We start from the raw sequence: 25,923 nt of genomic DNA, 5'->3' as shown, positions 1-25,923 counted from the left end.
TCATTTGGGAGTTTATATTAAATTTTTTTATTTCTATTTTTTTTTTTTTTTAATTTTTTGAGACACAGTCTCACTCCATTGTCCAGGCTGGAGTGCAGTGGTACGATCTTGGCTCACTGCAGCCACTGCCTCCCGGGTTCAAGCGATTCTGCTGTCTTGGCCTCTCGAGTAGTTGGGATTACAGGCGCCTGCCACCATGCTTGGCTAATTTTTGTATTTTTAGTAGAGACAGGGTTTTGCCATGTTGGCCAGGCTGGTCTCGAACTCCTGACCTCAGGTGATCTGCCCCCCTCGGCCTCCCGAATTGCTGGGATTACAGACAATGCGCCACTGTGCCTGGCCTTATATTGAATTTTAAAATTATCTAGTGATAAATTATTATTTGCTATGTTAAGATGACTGAGTTGTTTATTACGTGTGAAGTAGTTATATTTTCACCATAAGAAACCGTAACACTCACTGCTTTGCCATTTTAACCAGTGTTACAATTGGTGTGGATAATAATTGAAAACCATACCCTGTATTATTTGTTCATAAATTCACACGAACCTGTTTGAAAGAAAACACGACCTATATACAGGAGATCCATTGTTAGAAAAAAGACTAGAGGTGACTCTTTTTTTAAAAGCAGCATAAAGACCTCTTGCTTCTTTGGATAGCAAGTTTGTGCAGGTGGGTTAATTTTTTTATTTTTTAAACCAAAAGGTAATGTAAAAATGTGGCCCAGGAGCAGTTGGTCTAGATCAAGTGTGTGACCAGCAGGGGTCAGTGTTGAGCCTCTGCGTTTTGCTCCTGGGCTCCTTGGGAGGTTGGACATTGCGCGACTGATCTCTGCGCGGACCTTTGCTGCCTCTACAGTTCTTCCACCTTCACTCGCCAGGTTCTATCTTTGGGTAAAGAGATGGAATCTTAATGGCATTTCATCTGTGTAGCTCACAGTGAAAGAAATCTCACGTGTGTTACAGTCAACCAGAGCATCAGTTTCACAGCTGTCTTGCGTGTGGCCTCTGAATAGAGAAGTGCTGATCAGAGTATGTTTCCAATCAAAGGAAATGGAATTTGCACTGTCCCCTTTGAGCAGATTCCATCAGTGTGTGATGCTTAATGATATTTCAGGTTTGAGGTGCTAGCAAAGCCCAAAAGGCCAATAATAGGATTAATAATACCTACTTGGTTAATTTCCTAGGGCTGCAAAACAAAATACCACAGGCTGGGTGATTTCGACAACAGAAATTTGTTTCCCACAGTCCTAGAGGCTGGAAGTTCAAGATCCCAGTGTCAGCAGGGCTGGCTGCTCCTGAGTCTAATAGCCTGGGCTTGCAAGTGGCCGCCTTCTTGCTGTGTCCTCATGTGGCCCTCCCTCTGCATCCCTGGTGTCCCTCAGTCTGTTCAGTTTCCTCTTCTCATGAGGACAATAGTCAGATTAGGATAGGGGTCTACCTTAAGGACCTCATTTTAACTTAACCGCCTCTTTAAAAGCCCCATCTCTAAATATAGTCTCATGTTGAGGTATTGGATGTTGGGGCTTCAGCATGTGAGTTTTGGGGAGACATAGTGCATTCCATAACATGTAGATTGGAGGTTCTCAAATGATGCAGACCTGAGGACCTACTTTGTGGTAAGTGCTTCTCACACTCCTAACACCCCTCTTCGGTTCACCTGATTATTGTCAGCGTTTTATAAATGAGAAGGTAGAGCGCTATCGAGGTTCTATAAAGTCCCCAGTGTCACTCAGGCAGTGGCAGAAACGGAGTTCACTTTTTTTCTTTTTGAAATGGACTTTCACTCTTGTTGCCCAGGCTGGAGTGCAGTGGCATGATCATGACTCACTACAGCCTCCCACTCCCAGATTCTAGCAATTCTCCTGTTCTCCGTCCCAAGTAGCTAGGATTACAGGCACCTGCCACAACACCTGGCTAATTTTTTGTATTTTTAGTAGAGACAGGGATGGAGTTTCACCATGTTGGCCAGGCTGGTCTCGAACTCCTGACCTTGGATGATTCAACTGCCTCGACCTCCCAAAGTGTTGAGATTACAGGCACAAGCTACTGTGCCCGGTTGGAGTTCACTCTTGAGTGTGTCTGAAAGCTTTGCTCTCTGATGCTGTGCTATGTTGTATCCTAGTCCTGAAGGAGTCACCAGGGCCAGGCTTGGGTGCCAAGGAGAGGTGACTCCTAGGGCCTGCCTTACCTTAAGGCATTCATTTCCAGAATTCTTTAAAACACTGTATTAGGCAAATAAAACGTGTCATTGGGCTAGCCCTGCCAGTTTGGACACTTGGATTTACTGGATGGCTGCAGAGCTTTAACTGTTGAAGAAAACGTAAGAAGCAACTTAATCTCCATCTGATCAATATTAGCAGAACCCTCCCCACTTTCTTTATGGTTTCCTAAAAACTATTAATCTCAACGGAATGGAATGATCAGATGTGAGATCTTTTTATACCGTGTATTAATTCATTTTCTTCTATCTTCAAACTTAGAACATTACCTTAAAACACTGCAAAGTATGGTGCTGGAAAAGATTGTGTTGGGGAAGTATCGGTTCATGTATCTAACAGAATAAACCTGAATTACATTAAATGGTAGTTTTAGGTATAGTATCCATACCTCCTAAAGATCCTTTTTATTTCATCCATTTCTCTGCATATCCATTAATTATTCCTTTCGACTCTGTGTAGCTTATAATTTTAAGGGTGAGACCAAATGAAAGGTACACATCAGAACAAGCAATTACTTGCAAGGAGGTTTCGCCTCTTAGTTTTTCTCTACATAGTGCAGACCAGAAAATGGTAATGTGGTTTTCAATCTCGATATTTGAATGCTGGTCTATGTAACTTGGTTTTCTTAACAGCTGTAAGTGAGGCTGGGCGCAGTGGCTCATGCCTGCTGCAATCCCAGCACTTTCGGAGGCCAGTGTGGGTGGATCGCCTGAGCTAGGTCAGGAGTTTGAGACCACCCTGGCCAACATGGTGAAACACCCTCTCTACTAATAATACAAGAATTAGCTGGCTGTGGTGGTGCACGCCTGTAATCCCAGCTGCTTAGGAGGCTGAGGCAGGAGAATCGCTTGAACCTGGGAGGTGGAGGCTGCATTGAGCTAAGATCATCACGCCATTGTACTCCAGCCTGGGCGACAAGAGTGAGAATTTTTCAAGATAAATAAATAATAAAACAGCTGTAAATGCTTAAGTCTTTGGGCCGTGTCAAAGCTACCTGTGTAATTTCTTATATGTTTGTATTCTGCAAAGTTGTGCACCCTTTGTTAGGATAAAAATAATAGATAATATGATTGAAATACCATGCCATCTATGCATGGAGTGTATCAATACACACACACATTTACCATGTACCAGGCATTGTGCCAAGCCCTCTGTATGGATTAATCTTCCAACCTCACAATTTATTGTCATTATATAGTGAATAGGTAAGGAAACAGATTTAGGGAGCATCATTAACTTGCTCAGAGTCACCCAGGCAATAAGTGGTAGAACCCAGATTTGAACCCATGCCAGCAGACTTCAGAAGCAGTGTTCTCAGCTTATCCTGTTTTGCCTTACTTGTTTCTGACAGTCTTATGCGCATACCCTGTGGAGGAGATGAAGATGAATGGCTAACCCAGCAAGCATGCTGAGTACCTGTGGCCACCTGGTCATGTTCTAGAAGCCATGGTAGCTGCCCTGTCTGGGCTAATGATTCTGTATCAATTTAGGGAATGCATTCAGGGTCACTACCTATGTTTATTCCATTTGAACCAGGGAAACAGGAACCTTCATCTTCCCAAAATACTTACACATAGTTTTAAAAAAATCTCCTCCAAAACACTTTATTGAAATATTCATATCGATAAGTGCATATATGATAGTACAAGTTGACAGATTTTCAAAGCAAGAAACATTATTGGTAGGTTGGGAGCTCCTGCTCCTCCCAATCACTCTCCCTTTAAGTCATGAGACTGCCAGCCTCCTGAGCTTATCCTGGTAGTTCCAATGGAAATACATAACAACACTTAACTCCTCCTCCTAGTCCTCATCTTGACCTCCTCCCTTCCACTCAGAACCGTGCCTCTCACAGATATGGGTGATGATAGAATTGGAATATCTCACAATCTCAGATGTGGTACCTGACACACAATTAACAATACTAATATGACTAATGCCAGTATTGCTAAAAACAATTGTCTTACGCATATGCTATCTTCATTCTCCCTCTTAAAAAAAAAAAAAAAAAAAAAACTAGACTATTTTTTTAAGAGCAGTTTTTGATTTATAGAGAACTAGAGCAGGAAGTACAGATCCTCATCTCTCCTCCATCCCCCTTTCCTAGTTTCTCATATTAACATCTTGCGTTGGTGTGTTACGTTTGCTATGATTGCTGAACCAATATGGATGCAATATTATTATTAGTTTTTGAGACAGAGTCTCACTCTGTCACCCAGGCTGGAGTGCAATGGTGTGATCTCAGCTCACTGCAACCTCTGCCTCCCAAGTTCAAGGGATTCTCGTGCCTCAGCCTCTCGAGTAGCTGGGATTACAGGCAGGCGCCATCACACTCGGCTGATTTTTTTAAATTTTTAGTAGAGATGGGGTTTCAGCATGTTAGCCAGGCTGTTGATGCATTATTATTAACTAAAGTTTAGAGCCAGCATCAGAGTTCACTCTATATAGTATAGTTTTATGGGTTTTGACAAATTAATGTCGTGTATTCACCATTATAGTATCGTATGGAACAGTTTCACTGCTCTAAAAACCCTTTCTGCTCTACCTCTTTATCCCTTCTCCCTCATTATCTACCTCCAGAACCTCAGACAACCACTGAAATGTTACAGTTTGCCTTTGTCTCTATAATTTTACCCTTTCCAGAATGCCATACAGCTGGAATCGTATGGTATATAGCTCTACAGATTGGCTACTTTTGCTTCACAACATGCGTTTAAGATTCCTCCATGTGTTTTTGTGATTTGATAGCTCATTTCTTTTTGATAGAGTGAATAATATTCCATTGTCTGGATGTACCACAGTTTGCTTATCCATTCACCTATTGGATCATATTTTGGCAACTTCCAAATTTGGACAATTATGAATAAAGCTGGTGTAAACATTGTTGTACAGATTTTTGTATAGACAGAAGATTTCAACACATCTGGGTGAACACCTAGGGGTGTGATTACTGGATCATGTGATAAGACTGTGTTTAGCTTTATAAGAGACTGTCAATCTCTTCTCAAGTGGCTGTACCATTTTGCATTCTACCAATAAAGAATGAGATTTCCTGTTGTTCCACATCTTCACCAGCATTTGGTATTGTTGGTGTTTTGGATTTTAGCCATGCTAGTGGGTATGCAGTGGTATCTCATTGTTTCCATTCCATTTGCAATTCCCTAATGACATGTGATGCTGAGCATCTTTTCATATGCTTGTTTGCCATGTGTTTATCTTCTTTGGTGAGATGTCCATTCAGATTTTTTTGTACTTCTTAATTGGGTTGGTGTTCCTGAGTTTTAAGTCTCGTTTTTATATTTTGGATACCAGTTCTTTATCAGATATGTAGGTTGCAAATATTTTCTCCTTGTTTGCATTGGTCCTTCATTCCCTTAATGATATCTTTCACAGAGCAGAAATTTTTAATTATAATGAAGTCTCATTTAACAAGTTTTTCCTTCAGAAGTTGTGCCTTTGGTATTGTGTCTCGGAAGTCATTGCCAAATCTCAGGTCAACTAGATTTTTCTCCTTTGTTATATCTAGAAATTTTTATAGCTTTGTGTTTTGTATTAGGTCTGTGATTCATTTGGAGTTCATTTTTGTGAAAGATGTTAGGTCTTTGTCTAGATTGATTTTGGTGTGTGTTGATGTCTGTCCATCTGTTTCAGCACCATTTGTTGAAAAGACTCCTTTTCTCACTGAATTGCCTTTACACTTTTGCCAGACATTAGCTGATTATATTTGTGTGGGTCTATTTCTGGGCTTTCTATTTTATTCCAGTGACCTACTTGTCTGTTGTTTCACCAGTACCACACTGTCTTGTTACTATAACCAATATTAAGTTTTGAAGTTGGGCAGTGTCATTGCTCCAACTGTATTTTCTTCAATACTGCATTGGCTGTTCTGCTTTTCCATGTAAATTTTAGGATCAGTTTGTTGATATCCATAAACTTGCTAGTATTTTGACTGGAATTGAGTGTAGATCAACTTGGGAAGAACTGACAATATAACAATGTTGAGTCTTCCTATTTATGAACATGGAATATCTCACTATTTATTTAGGTCTTTGATTTCTTCCATACTAGTTTTGAAGCTTTTCTCATATAGAGCTTGTACATATTTAGTTACCTATATATTTAAATATTTCATTTGTTTGGCGTTAATGTAAATGATGTGTTTTTAATGTAAAATTCTAATTTTTTATATAGAAAAGCAATTGCCTTTGTATATTACCTTGTATCCTGCAAACTTGCTGTAGTTGTTTTCAATTCTTCTTTGTTGATTCTTTGGGATTTTCTACGTAGACATCATATTATCTGTGGACAAAGATAGTTTTAATTCATCTTTCCCAGTCTGCATACATTTTGCTGTTTTTCCTTACCTTACTGCATTAGCATGGACATCCGATGTGATTTTGCCTAGAAGTGGTGAGGGGACATCCTCGCCTTGTTCCCAACCGTAGTAGGAAAGCAACTAGTTTCTTAACATTAAGTATCATGTTAATTGTAGGATTTTTGTAGATTTTTTTTACTAAGTTGAGAAAGTTTTCCTCTATTCCTAGTTTGCTAAGAGTTTTTATGAGTGTTGAATTTTGTCCAGTGGTTTTTCTGCATCTATAGATATAATCATATGAATTTTCTTCTTTTGCCTGTTTGAAGTGATGGATTGCTTTTGTTTTTGAGTTTGAACCACCTTTGCAAACCTGGAGTAAGTTCCACTTGGTCATTGTGTGTACTCTTAATACATTTTTGAATTTATTTGCCAATGCTTTGTTGAGGATGTTTGTATCTATGTCCATGAGGGATATTGGTCTGTAGTTTCTCCTTTTTGTAATGTCTTTGGCTTAATGCTGGCCTCATGGAATGAGTTAGAAATTGTTCTCTCTGCTTCTGTTTTCTGAAAGGTATTGTAGAGAATTGGTATAATTTCTTCCTTAAATGTTTGGTAGAATTCATGAGTAAACCTATCTGGGCATGGTACTTTCTGGTTTAGAAGATTATTAATATTAATTTATGATTCAACTTCTTTAATAGACATAGGCCTACTAAAATGATCTATTTCTTCTTGTGTGAGTTTTGGTAGATTATGTCTTTCCAGCAGTTGATCCATTTTATCTAAGTTATAACATTTTTGGACATTGAGTTGTTCATAATGTTACTTTATTATCCCTTTAACATCCATGAAATCAGTAGTAATGGCCCTTCTTTCATTTCTGTTAGTAATTTGTTCTTTTTTTTTTTTTTTTTTTTTTTTTTGGTTAGCCTCCCTAGAGGATTACCAGTTTTATTGATTTTTTTCCAAAAACCACCTTTTGGACTCAGAGATTTTCTCTATTATTTCCCCTTTTAAGTATCACAGATTTCTGCCCTAATTTTTATTAATTTTTTTTCTGTTTACTTGTAGTTCAATTCATTCTCATTTTTCTTGTTTTCTAGGGTAGAAGTTTAGATTATTGATTTTAGTAGGTTGGTGCAGAGGTAATTGCCGTTTTGCCATTACTTTTGCACCAACCTAATAGAACTTTCTCGTTTTGTAATACATGCATTTAATGCTATAAGTTTCCTTTAGCATTGATTTTGCTGCAGTTCCCAAATTCTGATAAGTAGTATTTTCATTTTCATTTAATTAAAATAGTTTTAAAAATTTTTTGACATTTCTTTGACATGTTATTTAGACATATGTTGTTAATGTCCAGATGTTTTGGGATTTTGCAGCTATCTTTCTGTTTGATTTCTAGTTTAATTCCAATGTGGACTGAGAGCATATATTGTATGATTTCTTTTCTCTTAAGTTTAAGGGGTGTTTTAATGCCCAGAATGTGGTCTATGTTGATGAATGTTCTGTGCAAGCTTCAGAAGAATGCGTATTTTTCTGCTGGATGGAGTAGTCTATAGATGTCAGTTATATCCAGCTGATTGATGGTGGTGGTGTGTTTTTAACTCTGTCCTTACTGATTTTCTCCCTGCTGAATATGTCAGTTACTAATAGAATGGAGTGTTGAAGTCTCCAAGTATAATAGCAGATTTGTTTGTTTCTCTTTGCATTTCTGTAAGTTTTTGTCTTAGGTATTTTGATGCTGTTGTTACATACATATACAATAAGGATTACTGTATCTTTCTTGGAAAGTTTACCATTTAATCGTTATGTAATACCTTTTTTATTTCTGATAATTTTCTTTGCTTTGAAGTCAACTTTGTCTGAAATTAACATGACTACTCCAGCTTTTTTTGCTTACTATTTAGTGTCATATATCTTTCTCCATCCCTTTAGTTTTAATTTAGTTGTATCTATATTTTATATTTAAAGTGGATTTCTCATAGATAACATATAGTTAGATCCAATCTTGTTTTTTTTTCCTAAAAAAAAAAAAATCCATTCTGACAATCTTTTAATTGATATATTTGGTTAATAACATTTAATGCGATAATTGACATGACTTAGATTAATACCTGCATAATAAGTGTTTTCTATTCTTGCCCCCTGTTCTTTTTTTTTTTTTTTTTTTTTTTTGTCTTCCACTCTTTTTCTGCTTTCTATGGCTTTAATTGAGCATTTTATATGATTTCATTTTCTCTTCTCACAATATATTCCATTTTCTCTGCTCTCAGGAAAATTTATATTTAAAAATTTAGTTTTTTAGAAGGAGGATAAAGCAAGGAATAAAAACTTCTTAATGATAGCCTTAGAGTTTGCAGTATACATTTACAATTAATCTTAATTCACTTTTAAATAACACTGTGCCACTTCAGAACCAGTGCAGGTAACTTAAAATCAAACATTTCCAGTTCCTTCCTGTTATCCTTTACAGAATTGCTATCATTCATTTCACTTATCTGTAAACTGTAATCAACCAACACATTGTTGCTGTTACTATTTTGAACAATCTGTGATCTGTTAGATTAAGAATAAGCACAATAAACCATTTTATATTACTTTTATTAATTTATTCTTTAACTCTTCCTTTATGTAGATCCTATTTTCTGCTGTATCATCTTTGTTCTCTGTGATGAGCTTGTTTTAACACATTTTATGTCTCTTCAGTTTTTACTTTGGTGAGAAAGTATTTTTTTTTTTTTCTATCTAATTTTTCACCCTGAGAACCTGATGGGGCTCTTGGAGGTAAAACTCAGCAAAGTACAGGAGACCCCTTAAGCCTGGGCCCCTAGGAGTTGTTTTTGGTTTATTTTTTATTTTTTATTTGTTGTTGTTGTTGTTGTTTAATCTCTCAAACTAGTCTATCACTCAGTTTCTGGCAATTAGGCAGTTATCCTTGAAGCATCCCTACTGGTTGCTGGCTGCAGCAGGTATTTCTTTTCCTAGAATGCTGTGATTCTCTGTGTTTGCCTGTTTGTAGATTTCAGTATGGTGGATTGCCCTGTGACCTCAATTTTGTGATGCATCTGTGGAAGAGTTGTTGGTTTTCTGTTTGCTCAGCTTTTTTCTCACTGTGAGCATGGTAGTGATAACTTCTGGACTCTCTATTTGCTAACCAGAAACCCGATACATCTCTAATCTGGTTTTAACTGTGGAAATACAGCTCCCTGCTTTTTAGAAGTTGAACTATATCTAGATTTTCAGCACATGTAGCCATCTCCTATGGTACCGTCTCTCCTTTAGCCCTCAGGTAGTCTTAGTTCTACAGGTACCTCTATCTTTTATGCGCATCAAGAGTCTTTAGGTCAATGCATCTCTAGTTATTTTGATTGTCTGAAGCTTGTACTCTGAAATATTCCTCAGAAAGGTATCGAGAGAATAATATTCCCAGAGTTTTTCATGTGGGTAGTACGTAAAAATTTGTGTTCTTTTTACATGAAAGTCAATTTTACAGGTAGGGAGACTCACAGTTTCTTTTCTGGAGTGTTGTCAATGTGTTACTCTATTTCTTCTGGCATAAAGCGTTGTCCGAAAGTCTGGTGATATAATTTTATTTCCTGTAATTTTACTAGAGTATGACTTGGTGTAGGGTATAGTTCATTCTGGTCTGTTTATTTCCCAGGTATGTAGTATGCTCTTTAAAGTTTGAAAACTGTATTAGTCCGTTTTCATACTGCTATAAAGAACTGTTTGAGATGGGTAATTTATGAAGGAAAGAGGTTTAATCAACTTACAGTTCAGCATGGCAGGGGAGACCTCAGGAAACTTACAATCAAGGCAGAAGGGGAAGCAAGGTGCCTTTTTCACAAGGCAGTAGGAAGAAGAAGTGCTGAGCGAATGGGGAAGAGCCCCTTATAAAAACATCAGATCTCATGAGAACTCACTATCAGGAGAACAGCATGGGGGCAACCACCACCATGATTCAATTACCTCTACCTGGTCTCTCCCTTGACATATGAGGATTATCAGTTCAAGATGAGATTTGGGTGGGAACACACAGCCTAACCATATCAAAACTTTTACATTTTTATTTCAAGAAAGTATTTTTATTGTGATTTTTAGTCTATGAGCTCTTATGTTCTTCTTTAGGGTCTTTTGGGGTCTGTATGTTGGTCTTTTTGCCCGTCTTTAATATTTGTCACTTTCTCCCAGATCCCTGTTCCTGCTTCATTTCTTTGTTTTAAAAGAAATCCCTCATGCCTGTAATCCCAGCACTTTGGGAGGCTGAGGCAGGTGGATCACCTGAGGTCAGGAGTTCGAGACCAGCCTGGCCAACATGGTGAAACCCCGTCGCTACTGAAAATACAAGAATTAGCCAGGTGTGGTGGTGGGCGCCTATAATCCCAGCTACTCGGGAGGCTGAGGCAGAAGGATCGCTGGAACCCGGGAGGCGGAGGTTGCGGTGAGCCGAGATCGTACCACTGCACTCCAGTCTGGTCAATAGAGTGAGATTCTATCTCAAAAAAAAAAAAAAAAAGAAAAAGAAATTCCCACTCTAACTTCTGTTTCTTGTGAAGTATTATGTATTGTGTTTATTTGCTCTTATATATCTTTGAATTTAGCTTTCATTTCTGAAAATTTTTTTTTGTTTCTAATTTTTTTCTCAAGTTTTGTCCCTTTATTACTGGATTTTTGGAAATCAGATTTATGTTTCTGTTTTATGTCATGTATCGTCGTTGTAATGTCTTTTTACCTTGTTTTGAAATAGTCAGTTATAGTTTTGCCCTGTTTTCTGGGCATCTTTTTGGTTAGTGAGCTTTCATGGTCAATGATGTTCTTCTCCACTTTCTTTTTCCTTTTATTCCATAATAACTTTATGGGATTTGCTTCCAATATTTTTTATGTCACTCATTTTAAATGAAATTAATTTTCCTAAACTTTCAGAGGAAGGCTGAATTCTAGATAGATTTTCTAACTTTACAGAGCTCTGTCCTCTGGTTGATTTTATGTAGTATTCAAAATACAGTGGCTTGCTTTCAGGTGACTTGGTTCAGTCCTTCTGCCCACTTTTATCTGGATCTTCTCTATCCTTGGTCTCTTCTTTTTTCTCTCTTTTTAAAAATTTTTAATTTTTACTTACTGCTCCTTGTGGAGTAGGGCTACCCTATAGGCAGTGTGCGTCTGTCGTTGGTTTCTATTATTTCTGTCTTATCCAGCTTTGATTCTAGGCCCTGTCCTGCAAGGGAGCCCTAGGTGGTCAGTTTCCAGGTCACAGGGCCTAGACTTGTTTTGATCCATCAGACCCTACTGCAGGCCCCGCTGTTGGAATGGACAAACCCTTCCTAATTTCAGCTGCTCTTCTCACAGAGGTCTTTGGGGCTTCCTGGTGAATTTGTTTAGCTATTTGGGGGTTCTCTGTTCTCAAGTTGTTCGACGCTCCTTGGGTTCTCTCTGCTTTCATCACATACGTGCTGATATCACACCAGTCTTTGGGTTATTGGTAGCTTGTCCTCATCTACTTGTATTTTGGAGTTTTTTGTGGGGACACTTTATTACCTAGTTTTATTGCAAATCGTGTCCTTGAATTTTTTCTTGCTGCCTAGTTTCTCTGTTTTGATGTAGGGTTTCAGGATTCCTGAAATATGCCACGCTGCCTCCACGTTTCCTGCACCCACACTCTTTCCCCCTTGGTACAGTGGGAAAAATATCTTCCTGAAGTGAAGGAAAATGTGTATGTAGTATCTGATGCAGACCAGGTACTCAAAAAATGATCATTGTGATGAACAGTTTGGCAATTTCACCCTTGTTGAGCCAAGGCATAGTCTGTTTTGAAGCTGCCATTGTGGGAGCTCTGATGAGGTGGGGATTTGGGGGTGAAGAGTCTAATGGGCCTTTGGGGTGAGCAAAGAACACGAGGGTAAGGGTTTATGGGTGTCATTGATGGCAGATTTGTTTGCTGCATCTGTGCATGTTGAGAGAAAGGCAGAGGGAAGGGACTGGAGCAGGATTGGGAGAAAAGACCTCACACACGGTGAAGATCTAGGAAAGCCTGGGGCAGATCAGAAGAAACAAACCTAAGTTTGACTTAGGGGCCAGTTGGTTATCAGTGTCAGTCTAGGTGACTGGTTACAGGATTGGAGAAGGCAACACTTGGAGGCCAGGATAAGGGATGACATGTGGGGAGAGAATCAAAATCCAAGGTTAAAAATAATAGTTGAGCTGCCTTCGAGATCAAATCATGTTCTGCCTTCTGGTAAGAGCAGGTGCACACCATGGTCTTCTAATATTTAGTGACTTTTGGGGGACTTAGAACTCTTAGAGCTCCAAGAGTCATGTGGCTTTTGTACAGGCAGCAGGTTTGGGATTCCAGCTCCTCCTGCTTGGAAAGGAGGTTTGCTTTTCCCGGGGAAATGTGGTACCAGGTTCAGGTGAGAAGTATGGGGGAAGGTTGAGGTGGACGCAGAGAGCTGTTGCTCAACGGGAGAATGGAGAGTCATAGAGAAACGCCCGACATCAGACCCTGGGAATAGAGTGCCGGTGCCCCACCTGGGCGGCTTGTTTATCTCTAGCGGTCCCGGGGGTTGAAGAAACACCCTATTTTCTGAAATGCAAAGTGTGCACAGTTAATACCGCTCATGTCTTAACTTTGGCAAATAAAAGAACCTATGTACGTACTTAAACTCCTTCTTGTCTTTTGAATGTCATCAAATGCCATGCAATTGGCAAATTGTGGATGCAACCAGTGGCATATTTGTTTAGCCAGTAAAACAGTATCAGGATTAATCAACTTCTTGTTTGGAAACAGCTTTTAGGGGATTCTGTCTGCTTACTAGTTCCGAAATCACAGGCAAGTTACATAACCTCTTGTGTCTCATTTTTCTCATCTAAAATTGAGAGGGAAGAAGATACTACTACTGTTGCCTTGTAGGGTTATTGTGAGAAATAGGTAAATTGATAAAGTTCTTAAAACTGTCATGTTTTAAGCATTTGGTAAGCATTAGCTATTGCTGTTTGTTATTGCCTTATTTTGTTTGAACATTTTTTTTTTTTTTGAGACTGAGTCTCACTCTGTCACCCAGCCTGGAGTGCAGTGGTGCAATCTCAGCTCACTGCAACCACTGCCGCCTGGGTTCAAACCATTCCCCTGCCTCAGCCTCTCGAGTAGCTGGGATTACAGGCACCCATCACCACACCTGGCTAATTTTTGTATTTTTAGTGGAGATGAGGTTTCACCATGTTGGCCAGGCTGGTCTCGAACTCCTGACCTCAGGTGATCTGCCTGCCTCGGCCTCCCAAAGTGCTGGAAATACAGGTGCAAGCCACCCCACTGAGACTGTGTTAACATTTTTGATTCTAGTGAGCAGATAGGTAAAGTGCTTAGCACAACACAGTGATGTAGTGGTCATTGCATAAATATTCTTTTTTCTCTCTTTTGTTTCATTTTTAAGATGAGGAATTTGTACTCCAGAACAATCCAGTGATTTTCTTGGGATCTCATGGGATGACAGGGCCGGTCTCACCTGCTAGGAACTATGCATTCTTTGCTTTGCTTTTGTGTCTTATTTTATTCTAGATAGGAAGGACTTTTCCATTCAGGTTTATATTATTTTCATTATGGTTGGAATTTCTGTCATAAAGGACATTCCATCCAGGTGTCAATATTATTTTTTCAGTTTTCAAGGAAGAAGCTCAAGATTTAGAATGTGGAAAACTTGGTTGTACTCTGTTCTGATTCTGGTGGCCTGTGGAATCTTAGAAGAATACCTTTACTTCTCTGGTCCCCTGTTTTCTTATCTGTAAATTGAGGAGCTTAAGTTCTTTGATTTCTAGGGTTCGTTTGGCTCTAACATTCTACAACTATGATTTCTAAAACTACATACATCTTGTGTTACACAAATAAAATAGTCTATGCTAGAAAAATTAGTCAAAACAAGCAAACCAAAAAGAAAAAGGAGGAGACAGAGGAGGAAGGTAGTTAGGTATAAAATAAAAGGGACTCTGGTCCTTGAAGATTTTATTAACCCTAAAAAAATGTTCAGCACTTGCCTTTTAATGGGAGTTTCAAAACAGCTTGCTACTTTTATGGTACAAGTCTTCTGCCTGTCAGAGTTCTCCAGAGAAATAGAATCCACAGGCAATATATAGAGATTTATTATGGAAATTGGCCCAGGCGATTATGGAGGCTAAGAAATTCCATGATGTGCTGTCTACAAGCTGGAGAACCTGGAAAGTTGGTGATGATTAGTCCAAGGCCGAAGGCTGGAGAGTCACAAGAGGGGTGCGTATCAGTGATGCAAGTCCCAGAATTTCAAGGCCCAGGAACCAGGAACTGTGATGTCTGATGGCAGGAGAAGATGGATCTTCATGAATTCTCCCTTCCTCTGCCTTTTTATTCTATGAGGCGCTCAATGAATTGGTTATTGCTCACCTGTATTGGTGAGGGTGGGTCTTCTTTACTTAGTCCCCTGATTCAAATGCTAATCTCTTCTGGAAACACCCTCACAGACCGGGAAAAGAACATTTTACCAGCTATCTGGGTATCTCGTAGCCCGGTCAAGTTGACAACATTCACCATCACGTTCTGTATTGTATCCTAGTGTTTTATTTCATCTCCTTATTGCAGAGGAAGCTCATTGAGGGCAGCAACTGCATCTCACTCATATTCTATGCCTGTCCCACCAAAGAAGTACAGTGGCTTGCAGAGTAGTTGTAACTCACCAAGTTTTGTTAATAGCATCCAAAGACTGCATCTCTTAGGTGGCTTACTATATTTTTCTCTTTAATTCTCCCAGGCATCTTCAGAAATAGTTTTTTATGTGTATTTTCTCCTGGAGCAAAAACTATAAAATGATGTGGTTGGACAGGAATGATGTGGGCTCCATAATTTAAATACCAGCGTCTTGGGTCTGTCTGTCTTCTTTCTCCTTAATGTCCTGATGGACTGAAAGACTCCAATTAGTGACCAGCTCATGGGAGGGTTCTCAAGATAGGTGAATTTGCTGCTCTTACGTGTAGAAACAGGGGCCATCTTTTTTTTTCAGTTGTCATATGTTCAATTGTTTTATTGTTGATTGAGAGATGACTTAATTGGGATTGATAGACCCTTTATCTGTACCTAGTAGAATTCGGTCAAGTATTCAAAATTTCAAGTATTTTGAAAACTTACTACTGAAGAGTTTCAGTAACCCTGAACAATAATTAGTTGTGAACTAAGGAAAAGCTTTCATCCCACAGTGATATTTTTAAAGTTTTAACTTATGAACAAAATTCAAAAGAAAGGATTTTATGATTCTGGGTGTGTTGATGAATATAATATTTTTATTATTTATTGATATTAAATATTTTATTGTCTGTCTTCATTTTAATACATTGTCAGAACCTGCATACGCAAGTAGATCAGAATCTGTGTCCTACTACCAAGGGTGAAATAACTCCAGCCATGCGACATGGGCAGGCATTTTAAGCAGCATCACGGAGATGCAGAGCTCAAGTTGGTCAGCATTGCTGCCCGGTGCTGACATCTGGCCAGCTTCCACATTCCTGTGGAGCCTCTGATGAGGGTTATTTAAAGCTGTGGCTGTTTCTAGTCCACCAGGGAGCCAAAATGGAAAAGCCATTTACACCACGCTACATGTTAAGATCCAGTTAATTCTTTGTGGTCTAGAACTCTGGGATGATTTCCATTAACATGGCGGTCTCTGTGCACAACTGCAGAGGGTTCTGTCTACAATGCAATTTGTAGAATCTTGCAGAATTGGAATAGTGCACCCTGCAGTGGTAAAACAAGGTGGCCTCCTTTGAATGTCCGAGAAGGTATGGTGGTTCTTCCAGCATGTTACATTTGAAACCACAAGAGGTGTGAAAAAGCACTGGCCGGGCACGGTGGTTCATGCCTGTAATCCCAGCACTTTGGGAGACTGTGGCGGGTGGATCACGAGGTCAGGAGTTCAAGAACAGCTTGGCCAACATAATGAACTCCATCTCTACTAAAAATACAAAAATTAGCCAGGTGTGGTGGTGCGTGCCTGTAGTCTCAGCTACTCGGGAGGCCGAGGCAGGAGAATCGTTTGAACCCGGGAGGCGGAGGTTGTAGTGAGCCGGGATCATGCCACTGTACTTCAGCCTGTGACAGAGTGAGACTCTATCTCAAAACAACAAACAAGTGATCAACGCTTTGCGGATAGCAAGGCCTCTTTAATGGCTTCCATTCGAAATGCACAATCTTTGAGCTGAACTGGTGATTGCGGTCCAGTTTTTATGACCAACGTTACAGAACCATTCATTTAGAGTTCAAGATGGCCAGTGCTCACCAATGAGAAGATCTTAGAAACTTCCAAGCTCAGTTTCATTTTGTGTATTTTCAGGTCTCATCTCCCGTGTCTCATCCTGGCTTTGATCCCCCTCATCTCTCTGGATGTAAGTGCCATTCTGTGAAGCTAGAACTTTTTCCCATCTCTGAAATGCTACTAAAGGAATCATTTGCTTCCTAATTTGTCAGATTGAAAACTATGGAGACAAGTTCCAGAGTGCCACATCTTTGTGATATGTTGGACCACCTTGAGAACAAGTCAGTAACGTTATATTACAGGGCTGTGGATTGTATCCTGCTTATTTTTCCTTCCTTATGTTGTCTACTTTATCCTGAAGAAGAGGAAAAAAACAGGACCTATTTCAAATACTGATATCTGCTTCCATGAGTTATCTAGACATAATGATTCTTTTTCTAGGAGTTTTAGTTTTTTGATTTTTCTTTTTCTTTTCTTTTCTTTTTTTTTGTTGAGACAGAGTCTCACTCTGTTGCCCAGGCTGGAGTGCAATGGTGCGATGTCAGTTATCACACTAACCTCTGCCTCCTGGTTTCAAGTGATTCTCCTGCCTCAGCCTCCCGAGTAGCTGGGACTACAGGTATGCACCACCACGCCCAACTAATTTTTTATACTTTAGTGAAGACGGGATTTCACCATGTTGAACAGGCCAGTCTTGAACTCCTGAGCTCAGGCAGTCTGCCCATCTCGGCCTCCGAAAGTTCTGGGATTACAGGCATGAGCCACCACATCTGGCCAGTTCTTTGATTGTTTTTTGTTTTTGTTTTTGTTTTTAATTTTTCTTTTTTTTTGACAGATGGCTCATGCCTGTAATCAGCACTTTGGGAGGCCAAGGCAGGTGAATCACCTGAGGTCAGGAGTTCAGGACCAGCCTGGCCAACATGGTGAAACCTCGTCTCTACTAAAAGTACAAAAATTAGCTGGGTACGGTGGGGCACGCTTGTAACCCCAGCTACTTGGTAGGCTGTGGCGCAAGAATTGCTTGAATCTGGGAAGTGGAGGTTACAGTGAGCCAAAATCATGCCACTACACTCCAGCTAGTTCTTTGATTTTTCTGAATTTACTCCATTAAAATACTGACCACTCCTTCCAGGTTCTATCCTGTATTAGTACGTTCTCACACTGCTATAAAGAACAGCTTGAGGCTGGGTAGCTTCTGAAGAAAAGAGGCTTCATTGACTCATAGTTCCACAGGCTATACCTGGAAGCATGGCTGAGAGGCTTCAGAAAACGTACAATCATGGTGGAAGGTGAAGGGGAAGCAATCACGTCAGAGCAGGAGAAAGAGAAAGCAAAGAAGGAGGTGCTAACACACTTTCAGACAACCAGATCTGGTGAGAACTCACCATCATGAGAAAGGCAAGCGGGGAGTCCACCCCCATGACAGGTCCCTCCCTCAACACAGAGGATTACAATTCAACGTAAAACTTAGGAGAGGACACAGAGCCAGACCCTATCATATGCCTTCCCTGTTTTTCATCTCTGCGCTCAGATAAGCCTCGGATTGATTCCATCACCCATGAGTTGCAGAGGTCCCCTGGGTGCATGGTATACTCTGTACCCTAAAGTATTTCTCAATTTGTTACGTCTTACAATAAGTAACATCTCTTTCTGAACTGCCATTGTCCTTGTAAATCTACCTCCCAGTGTCCATGATTCTTTTATACCTAGCGTGTTAAGTGGTTGATCCATATTCTCTCTTCTGTAAGTTGGGTGATCGTGTAGCTTATCCTCCAAACCAGGACATTTTTTAGAGGGACAGTTGGTGTAATCCGAGACCATTCCAGGCTAATCAGGATGTGTGATCGATGCTGCCTCTAAGAGAATCTCCAAGGTAGAGATGGCCGGCGCTCTGAGTGTGATCGGTAAATATCCAGTCAATAAGTGCCTGCGTGAGTCCTTGATTGTCTTTCTTGTGAAATTATTGAACCAGCTAATTCCTTTCTAGCATTTTCGTGCTGATTCCCTTCCTGGCTCAAGAATAAAAAAATCATAAATCACAGGTACAGTGCCAGCAATCTCACCCCGCCCCCACACCCAACAAATGCTTCCCTCCCAATGATTTTGCTTCCCACTGTTCATTTTGGCCTGATCCAACGTTCACCTAAACAATATTCCTAAAGAGGCTAGAGATAGAATGATAACCAAGGCACTGTAGCATTTCACTGTGCACGTCAACACATTTTCTCAGTGATTGAGTTGAATTTTGAAATGTATTCTACTCTGAAAATGCCCAGATAAAGCATAGTTGAATATTGCTTTAGGAATTTTAATAACAGTTTGTTCTCACTGCTTTGGGGGAGCTCATTCTGAACGGTGTCTGGTTAGCAGGAGCATTAGAGGATGTTATTAACACAGCAGAATTTCTACCAGATGTGATTACGGTCAGCAAGGCACCGGTAGCGGGTCAGTGGTACTGCCTGCTCCCGTTTTCCTGACATGTTCAGCGGGGGCAGCTTTTGTACTTTTAAATAACCCATTCTATTTTGGTAGACCTTTTCTCCCTTCTTTTCTAACAGCGCCGTTTCTATACAAGACTCACAATGAATTCACCATTCCCGAGTGGAAAGGAGTGACTGGTTGTATAAATACGTGTGTCTCCACTTGGTCTTTGCCAGTCCCAGCTTTGTGGGAGTCTGTTGATTCTTTCAACTTAGCTGCCCTCCCTGCAGACCCGGCCTGCAGTCCTTTGTTGCCCTAAATATTTTTCTCAAAGATCTTTTATTAACTTTTTATTTTCTGCTCTCGTTTTTCTTCCTCTTACCTACTTTAGCATGTGGTCCCGTGGCAAGAGTGAGAAAGAAAAATACACTCTGGTGGTGTGATCAGGTGAAGCAACTACTGAATTTCTCTTCTCTATTAAAGGAAAAAAAAAGAAAACACAACTTTTGAACTTCTTTAGTTTCTCTCCTGCTAAGTGTTTGTTGAAAGGACACAATGAAATGACTGAAAAGAACCAGTTTTCCCTCATTAAATCTGTCCTTGTGAACCTAAGCTTGTGAACTTTGCACTTTTTTGAGAAGAACAACATTTTTTTCTTCCCTTCTAATTAGTTGCTTGTGCTATTTTAGGAGAAATTAAGGCAGGGAAGATGGGAGTACCTTCAGTTTTCTTTTGATTTCAGTGACTTTCAAATGGATGGTCTGCGGGTGTGAGAGACTGCTAATTGTCTGCCAGTTTCAGCTCACCCATCTTTCTTGGTAATAAAACACCTAATTTTTACCTGGCACGTGGTCACTCAGAAGCCAGACTTGTAGCTAGGCATCACTGTGTTACTAAGTTTTGATTACTTGCTTGTAAGTGGAAATACTGTGTGCAACTTCTTGGATGTGTCCTGAAGGAGGAAGCCTTCTTTATCCTTTCCTTTTTCCTTAGAGCAATGTCGATGTGATGGCTGAGCTCAGGCTGTCATCTTGGGCCAGGAGGTGTGTTTTAGTCAGCTCTGGCCGCTATAAAAAAAATACTATAGACTGGGTAACTTCAACAACAGAAATTTTTTATTCGTGGTCGTGAAGGCCAGAAATTCCAAGACCAAGGTACTGACAGATGCAGTGTCCGGTGAGGGCTCTCTTACTAGTTTGTGGCAGGCCACCTGCTTGTATCCTCACCCAGTGGAGAAAGAGATCATGTCTCGCATGTCTCCTCTTACGAAGGCACTAACCTCATTCATGAGGGCTCCACCCTCATGTCCTAATCACCTCCCAAAGACTCCACCTCCCAATACCATACACGGGGGATTAGGGCTTCCGTATATGAATTTTTCGGGGAAAAATTCCCAAATGTACAGTCCCTACCAAGGTGGGAGCCATGCACAGGGGATGGCTTGGTAACAGGAAACCAGGGGCCTCTGGACTGCCTATGTGTAAGTGAGAGAGAGACTCCTGTTTTGTATAACTCCTGTTAAGTGTCGTTTACTCTTACATGAAGCTGAGCATAATCTTAACTGATACATCTGTGAATCTTTTTAATAATCTTGTTTGTTATCAGGGATTTCTGGGGAGATTGTTTTCATGTCAGACTATATATCTCAGAGACAGAGCAATGCTTTGTCTGGTGGACAGAAAAATCTGAACTCTTAGAAATAAAAATGTGTGAGATTTCTGCAGCGTATAACATCTTAACCATCATGTGGGAAACCACCATCGGGATTCTGTATAAAAGCCACAAAAATGCCTTTCTTCTTCCCCTTGGCCTCTTTCTGTCCCATTCTGTAACAATTCAGTCTTAAAGCCATTAACTGGGTGTATTAGTTTGTTTTCACACTGCTAATAAAGACATACCAAGACTGTGTAATTTATAAAGAAAGAGGTTTAATGGACTCACAGTTCCACATGGCTGGAGAGGCCTCACAGTGATGGGAGGAGACGAAGGAAGAGCAAAGGGACATCTTACATGGGGCCAGGTAAGAGAGTGTGTGCACGGGAACGCCCATTTATATAACCATCAGATCCCATGAGACTTATTTACTGTCATGCAAACAGTATGGGGACCCTCCCCGGCCCCCCCCAGCCCCGCCCCGTGATTCAGTTATCTCCATCTGGCCCTGCCCTTGACAAGTGGAGATTATTAAAATTCAAGGTGAGATTTGGGCGGGGACACAGCCTAACCATATCAGTGGGACAGGAAAAGAGAGGCGTTCAGGGGTGGCCTGTGGGGGAGCATTGGCACCTTAGTGGGTGAGGAGAGCAGCCATCTGAGGGTTGGGCAAGTCGGGCCTCAGGCAGAGTGAGGAGGGCGTCCTGGTGGAGGTAGCTTGGCATGGAGTTTAGTATCAGGGCAGAGTGAGGAGGAAGGGGTGATGGGGAGATTGGTTGCTGTAATGGAACAAATGTTGGATAATTGAAAGGGCTCCTAAGATTCCACAGCGCCTGCTCACGTGAGGACTTAATAAGAGCACAGAAGGTGGTTCAGCTGGAGGAAGAAAGCACAAGCCAGCACTGGTGACCCAAGAGACTCACTGGTATGGCTCCATAGGACACATTTTGTCTCCAGATTATGAATCATCAAGATGTGTCCAAGGAATCTTGGTGTCAGGAGAGCCTGAGCAAAAACATGGAGCGCTGTCTTCTGTGCTTGGCCAGTCAGCAAGCCAGCCTAGGCCCTGTGACCAGGTGTAAGGCATCGATCCGATCCGCACCTCCCTGAATGGTCTAAGCAAGCTGGCCCTGGGGACCACCAGGGGCGTTTTTAACTTTACACTGGCCCACTCCTCCTTATCTTGATTAAGAATCAGTACCAAACTTCCAGGGGTCCTTGCAGGTGAGCACAGAGCTGTCCCGGTTTCACTGTAAGATAACCGTTTTATGCAGCTCTATAGAGGGGTATTGATTAAATAAGTAAACGGTTTAAAGACCATAGAAGTGGAGTTGTCGTCGTTAGAGGAGAGAATTACAAATACGGGAAAGAGAAAACTAGAATGGGCCCTGAGATGTATTGGAATTGGGTAGATTGGGGTGAACATAGGGTGTTTAAAAGTAGAAATAGACAGTGAAATCAATACAGGTGTTAGGAGTGTGTGTATTTCCTAGCTCTGACCACTCAGAGGGGCCGAGAGTACCTAACTCCCCACCCTGGCCCATAGCAGTGAGCACATCTACTGCCTGAATTTTGGCTTATAAATATTACTTCCCACAAAAAGGAACCAGAGGTCATGGGAGAAATGGCTGATTCCAGGGCTGTGGCAGAAAAAATACAAGATGAACCTGAATATCTTGTATCAGAAGGCAAGACAGTGCTGCAAGAATGAGGGGGCGTGTCAAAAGGACTAAGAAGCCAGCTTGGATGGACTCATACTGGCCAAATCAGGGACAATTTGAACATCACTGTAAATAATAATGATAAATGATAACCCATCAGCTAAAATAGCAAGCTGCAAAGCCTTAGAAGTATAACTAAATCAACCATGATCTCCCAGCACCAATGCTGTTGACCTTTCGGACTGGATGATTCTTTGTCATGGGTTGGGCTGCCTTGCGTGACGTAGGATGTGTGACAGCATCCCTGGTTTCCATCCACTACACCAGTGCTTTACACTAGTGCCATCCAGCAGACAGAAAATGCCAGTCACCAATGAAATTGTAGATTTTCTAGTGGCCACAGTTGTTACAATCCAAAATGTCTCCAGACATTGCCAGATATCCCAGTTCGGTGGGGGGGACAAAGTTGCCTTGACTGGGGACCAAAAGACACAAGAATAAGTTTAGAGTTTGGTGAGGAACAGGATATTGACATTGTATCAAAGTACCCTTCCTCCTTTTCCCAATGTACTAATTACAAGAGGGGAAAACAAGACATTGGCAATGGAGAAGCCAGGCAGACTTCAGCGATCAAAGCGAAGATCCTTATCAGTGGGATAAATGGAAGTCGGATGTCCTGGGTAGGGTGCCATGACAAGAACACAGTGTTTCTGTGATATCCCTGCCAAGGATGCTGATATGGGTTGGATCTGTGTCCCTACCAAATCTCATGTGGAATTGTAATCCCCAGTGTTGGAGGTGGGGCCTGGTGGGAAGTGACTGGATCATGGGGGCACCATGATCCCATCTTGAATGGGTTAGCACCATCCCTCCTGTATTAGTCAGGGTTCTCTAGAGGGACAGAACTAATAGTATATATATACATATATATATGCATATATGTATACATAATGCACATATATATACACATATATGCACATATATACATATATACACGTATATGTATACACACATATATACATATATACACATATATGCACACATGTGTATATATATAAATCTGTATATATAGAGAGAGCACACGAGAGTTTATTAAGTAGTGTTAACTCACATGATCACAGGGTCCCACGATAGGCCGTCTGCAAGCTGAGGAGCAAGGAAAGCCAGTCCAAGTCCCAAAGGTGAAGAACTTGGAGTCCGATATTCGAGGGCAGCAAGCATCCAGCATGGGAGGAGGATGTAGGCTGGAAAGCTAAGCCAGTTTAGCCTTTTCAGAGGCTAAGCCAGTTAAGCCTTTTTCTGCCTGCTTTATATCCTGGCCATGCTGGCAGCTAATTAGATGGTGCCCACCCAAAATGAAGGGTGGATCTGCCTTTCCCAGCCCACTCACTCAAATGTTAATCTCCTTTGGCAACACCCTCACGGACGCACCCAGCATCAACACTTTGCATCCTTTAATCAAGTTGACACTCAGTATTAACCGTCACACCACTTTTGTACTGTATAGTGATAGAGTTCTCGTGAGATCTAGTTGTTTAACAGTGTGTGGTACCTCCCCCCACCCCCCACTTCCTCCTGCCCTGGCCATGTGATATGGTTTGGCTGCGTTCCCACCAAATCTCATCTGGAATTTTAGCTCCAATGATTCCTACATGTCGTGGGAGGAACCTGGTAGGAGGCAGTTGAATCATGGGGGTGGGGCTTTCCCATGCTGTTCTTGTTATAGTGAATAAGTCTCAGGAGATTGAATGGCTTTATGAAGGGGAGTTCCCCTGCATACGCTCTCTTACCTCCTGCCATGTAAGATGTGCCTTTGCTTCTCCTTTGCCTTCTGCCATGATTGTGAGGCTTCCCAGCCATATGGAACTGTGAGTCCGTTAAACCTGTTTCCTTTATAAATTACCCAGTCTCAGTCTCGGGTACATCTTTATTAGCAGCGTGAGAACAGGCTAATACCTCATGTGAAGATGTCTGCTCCAGCTTTGCCTTCCGCCATGAGTAAAAGCGCCCTGAGGCCTCCCCAGAATCAGATGCTTCTATGCTTTCTGTACAGCCTGCAGAACCATGAGCCATATAAACTTCTTTTCTTATAAATTACTCAGTCTCCGGTATTTCTTTATAGCAATGCGAGAATGGACTAATACAGATGCATGAATCAAGAATCAACAAATGACAAATCTCCAGCCTGGGCAACAGAGTGAGACCCCATTTCTTAAAAAAAAAAAAAAAAGAAAAAATTTTAATCAAGCAAGCATGGTGCTGTGAGCCTGTAGTCTCTGCTACTTGGGAGGCTGAGGTAGGAGGATTGCTTGAGCCTGAGAAGCTGAGGCTGCAATGAGCTGTAATTGCACCACTGCACCCCAGCCTGGGCAACAGAGCAAGGTCACGTCAAAAAAAAAAAAAAAATTCTGCATAGAGGGACATAATATAAAACAATTGCCCCTGCAGTCTTCACAATTGCCAAGGTCACGAAAGTCAAGGAAAGAGAAATTCTCAGCCTAGAGGAGATGACAAACACCTTACAGCTACCTACAATGTGAATTCTGAACCAGACCCTATTTCTTCCCTAAAATAAATAATTGGGAGAAACTTGGATTTGGAGAAACTTGGATGGGGGCTAGGATTAGATGGTCCTCATGTACTGGGTTAACTCTTTTGATGGTTGTATTGTGGTTATGTACATATTTGCTTGTAGGAGGTATACCCTAGAGTTTATGGGGCGTCAGGCCAGCAAAGTTAATGTCAGTGGTCCAAGCTGGAAAGCAGGTTTTTGTATTGCATTTTGAACTTCTCTGTAAGTTTGCAATGGTTTGGAAAAAAAAAAAATATGCGGGCAGACTCGGTGGCCCACGCCTGTAATCCCAGCACTTTGGGAGTCCGAGGCGGGTGGATCATGAGGTCAAGAGATGGAGACCATCCTGGCCAACATGGTGAAACCTCATCTCTACTAAAAATACAAAAATTAGCTGGGCATGATGGCACACACCTGTAATCCCAGCTACTCTGCAGGCTGAGGCAGGAGAATCGCTTGAACCTGGGAGGCGGAAAGTGCAATGAGCCGAGATTGCGCTGCTGTATTACAACCTGGTGACAAGAGTGAGACTCAGTCTCAAAAAAAAAAAAAAAAATTGCAGAAGTGTGGTCAGTAGAAGTGATGCATATTTTCTTCAAAGCATGCTGAGCCCCAACATCGAGACCCTTCCTGAGAAAAATTTTTGTCTTACCGGTTTAAGGAAAAACCTCTACTGCTTTAATAGAATGTTCTTATAGAAATAATTTGGGAGACTGGACACAGTGGCTGATGCCTGTAATCCCAGCACTTTGGGAGGCTGAGGTGGGAGACTTACTTGAGCCCAGGAGTTTGAGACCAGCCTGGGCAAAATGGTG

At 41.1% G+C, this 25,923-nt stretch overlaps 1 protein-coding gene across 3 annotated transcripts in view; it reads left to right on the top strand.

Moving 5' to 3' along the window:
• The window catches only part of RSU1 (Ras suppressor protein 1), a 230,777-nt gene that overhangs the window by 7,161 nt on the left and 197,693 nt on the right, over window positions 1–25,923 (top strand). The window contains exon 3 of one of the 3 annotated variants that reach the window (XM_037983371.2): window positions 16,880–16,931. The exons of the other annotated variants lie outside the window; for them this stretch is intronic. Within the exon in view, the coding sequence (XP_037839299.1) occupies window positions 16,880–16,931 (52 nt within the window). The remainder of the gene's footprint in view (window positions 1–16,879; window positions 16,932–25,923) is intronic. 3 annotated transcript variants of the gene reach the window in all.

This window comes from Chlorocebus sabaeus, chromosome 9 (assembly GCF_047675955.1).
Source record: "Chlorocebus sabaeus isolate Y175 chromosome 9, mChlSab1.0.hap1, whole genome shotgun sequence".
In the NCBI taxonomy this organism is placed as follows: Eukaryota; Metazoa; Chordata; class Mammalia; order Primates; family Cercopithecidae; genus Chlorocebus; species Chlorocebus sabaeus.
This window is presented reverse-complemented; position numbering and strand designations above follow the sequence as displayed.